Below are 2,500 nucleotides of genomic sequence, written 5' to 3'. Positions count from 1 at the left end.
GTTAGAAATGCACAGGTTTGTTTCTCAATGCTCAGGACACACACTGAATTCGTAAGTTTCTTTATGGGGTTAACATCTCGTTAAGTAAGGTCAACCGAATGTCAAATGATACCGTAAAGAGTTAACCCTGTGTCACTACACACACACACACACACATACACACACACACACATACACATATACAAATACACACACACACACACACACACACGCACACACACACATACACACACGCACACATATACAAACACACACACACACACACACACACACACACACACACACACACACGCGCACACACATACACACACACACACATATACAAATACACACACACACACACACACACACACGCACACACACACACACACACACACATATACAAATACACACAAACACACACACACACACACACACACACACATACACACACATATACACACACACACACACACATGAATAAATACAAATAAACAAAATAATTTAGAAACAAGGATCATAGACAAATACCAAACCATGCAAATGAACACCACAAGAATCGAAACTAAAAGATAATCACACGAACAATAAACAAAAAACAAAAAACAAAAACAATGAAACCTCACCACCGAGAGCAGAGGCTTCATGTTGGTCTTTCTCTCTAGATCTGCAGAAGCTGAGACAACAGAGAGGCTTCCGTCGCGTCTTATTTATAGTCGGATGCTCCAGCGTCTTCAGTGCACTTCTGAATATTTTATTCGCGAACTACGGGGGTCGGGGGTGGGGGTGGGGGGTGATGAGTGGGTGGGGGGGTGGGGTTGAGGGATCTATATCTATATTTGCATATATCTATATCTATATTTGCATATATCTATATCTATATTTGCATATATCTATATTTATATTTGCATATATCTATATCTATATTTGCATCTATCTATATCTGTGTATCTATCAATTTATCTATATATATATGTGTATATATATATATATACATACGCAAAGACATATATATATATATATATATATATATATATATATATATTTACTCTCTTTTATTTTATTTGTTATCTTTTCTGTTTATCATTGACTGATCGATTGACTTATGTATCATTAATCAGTCTATTTATTTCCTTTATATTTGAATGTGGCTGATCGATAATAAATTGACAGATTTGTGATAGGAACTGGTGGATATTTAACGGGTTGACTGGTTGCTGATGGTGTTTGAAATATAGCTTTCGCTATTTTTAGATTAATTATCTTTTTTGCTTTGTTGTTTTAGCTTTTTTTTCTAGATTAACTATTATCATTGTTTTTTTTTTTTTAATAATTCGTTTGGTTGGTTAAGTTATTCAGTTTTTTTTTCTTTCAAATATTACGTTCATAATGGATGATAATTTCTCATCTAAATCAATCTACGTTTATTGGAATTCCATTGAGAAAGGAACAGGCAGTGAAAGCAAAAGAAAAAAAGAAAAAAGAAAAAAAAATCAGATGAGATGATCATGACGAAAGCTTCTTGGATTTTCTTTTTTCTTCCGCGGTGGACGTTCACTATCCACAGCAAACTCCACCTCCCTTGCCACCGTGTCCACCTCCTCCGAAACCTCCACTCGTGAAGCCACTGTTTCCGCTGCTGAAGCCCGAGCCGCCGCTTCCGAAGGCCCCGCTGTTGCTGTTGCTGAAGCCTGAGCCGGTGCCGGTGAAGCCGCTGCTGCTGCTGCTGAAGCTCGATCCGAAGCCTCCGCCGCCTCCTAGGCTGTTGCCGCCGAACCCTCCATGACCTCCACCTCCGAAGCCTCCACTTCCTCCTCCGAAGCCTCCACTTCCTCCTCCGAAACCTCCACTTCCTCCCCCAAATCCTCCACTTCCTCCTCCTCCGAACCCTCCATGACCTCCACCTCCGAAGCCTCCACTTCCTCCTCCTCCAAAACCTCCACTTCCTCCACCTCCGAAGCCACCATGACCTCCACCTCCGAAACCTCCTCCTCCGAAGCCTCCACCTCTTCCACCTCCTCCACCTCCTGCCTTGATGGAAAGTCTTCCTCCTAGGTTAACCGCAAGGCCTCCTCCTCCTCCTCCTCCTCCTCCACCTCGAAACCTTCCTCCTCCAACGCCTCTTCCTCTTCCTCTCCCTCTTCCACCCCCTCCACCTCCTCCACCGCAGCAGACTATTCCGCCTGCATCAGGAACGGGGTTGGCCGATGTCGCGCACGCCAGCACCACCAGCGCCCCGGCCGTCTGGAGGGAAGAAGGAAGGGTCTCAGGAAACGAATTCATTGATAATCTGTCTGTCTGTTTAATCAACTATCTGTTTATTTAATCATCTGTCTGTCTGTTTAATCAACTATCTGTATATTTATCGTCTATTTGATTAATTATATGTCTGTCTATTTAAGCAATTGTCTGTTTATTTATCTGTCTGTTTAATCAACTATCTGTCTATTTATCGCCCATTTAATTAATTATCTGTCTGTCTATTTAATCAACTATCTGTCTATTTATCGTCTATTTAATT

The 2,500-nt window shown here is 41.5% G+C and overlaps 2 protein-coding genes across 2 annotated transcripts in view; both read right to left on the bottom strand.

Annotated features, from left to right (window-relative positions):
- LOC125040823 (glycine-rich cell wall structural protein 2-like) overlaps window positions 1–735 on the bottom strand; it is a 1,500-nt gene extending 765 nt beyond the window's left edge. The window contains exon 1 of the mRNA XM_047635567.1: window positions 606–735. Within this exon, the coding sequence (XP_047491523.1) occupies window positions 606–626 (21 nt within the window). The 5' untranslated portion in view covers window positions 627–735. The remainder of the gene's footprint in view (window positions 1–605) is intronic.
- Window positions 736–1,536: 801 nt separating this feature from the next.
- The window catches only part of LOC125040360 (uncharacterized protein DDB_G0271670-like), a gene marked incomplete at its 5' end in the record, with an annotated part of 2,233 nt that continues 1,269 nt past the window's right edge, over window positions 1,537–2,500 (bottom strand). The window contains 2 exons of the mRNA XM_047634915.1: window positions 1,537–1,741; window positions 2,198–2,223. Of these exons, the coding sequence (XP_047490871.1) occupies window positions 1,537–1,741; window positions 2,198–2,223 (231 nt within the window). The remainder of the gene's footprint in view (window positions 1,742–2,197; window positions 2,224–2,500) is intronic.

Source organism: Penaeus chinensis, chromosome 29 (genome assembly GCF_019202785.1).
Source record: "Penaeus chinensis breed Huanghai No. 1 chromosome 29, ASM1920278v2, whole genome shotgun sequence".
NCBI lineage: Eukaryota > Metazoa > Arthropoda > Malacostraca > Decapoda > Penaeidae > Penaeus > Penaeus chinensis.
This window is presented reverse-complemented; position numbering and strand designations above follow the sequence as displayed.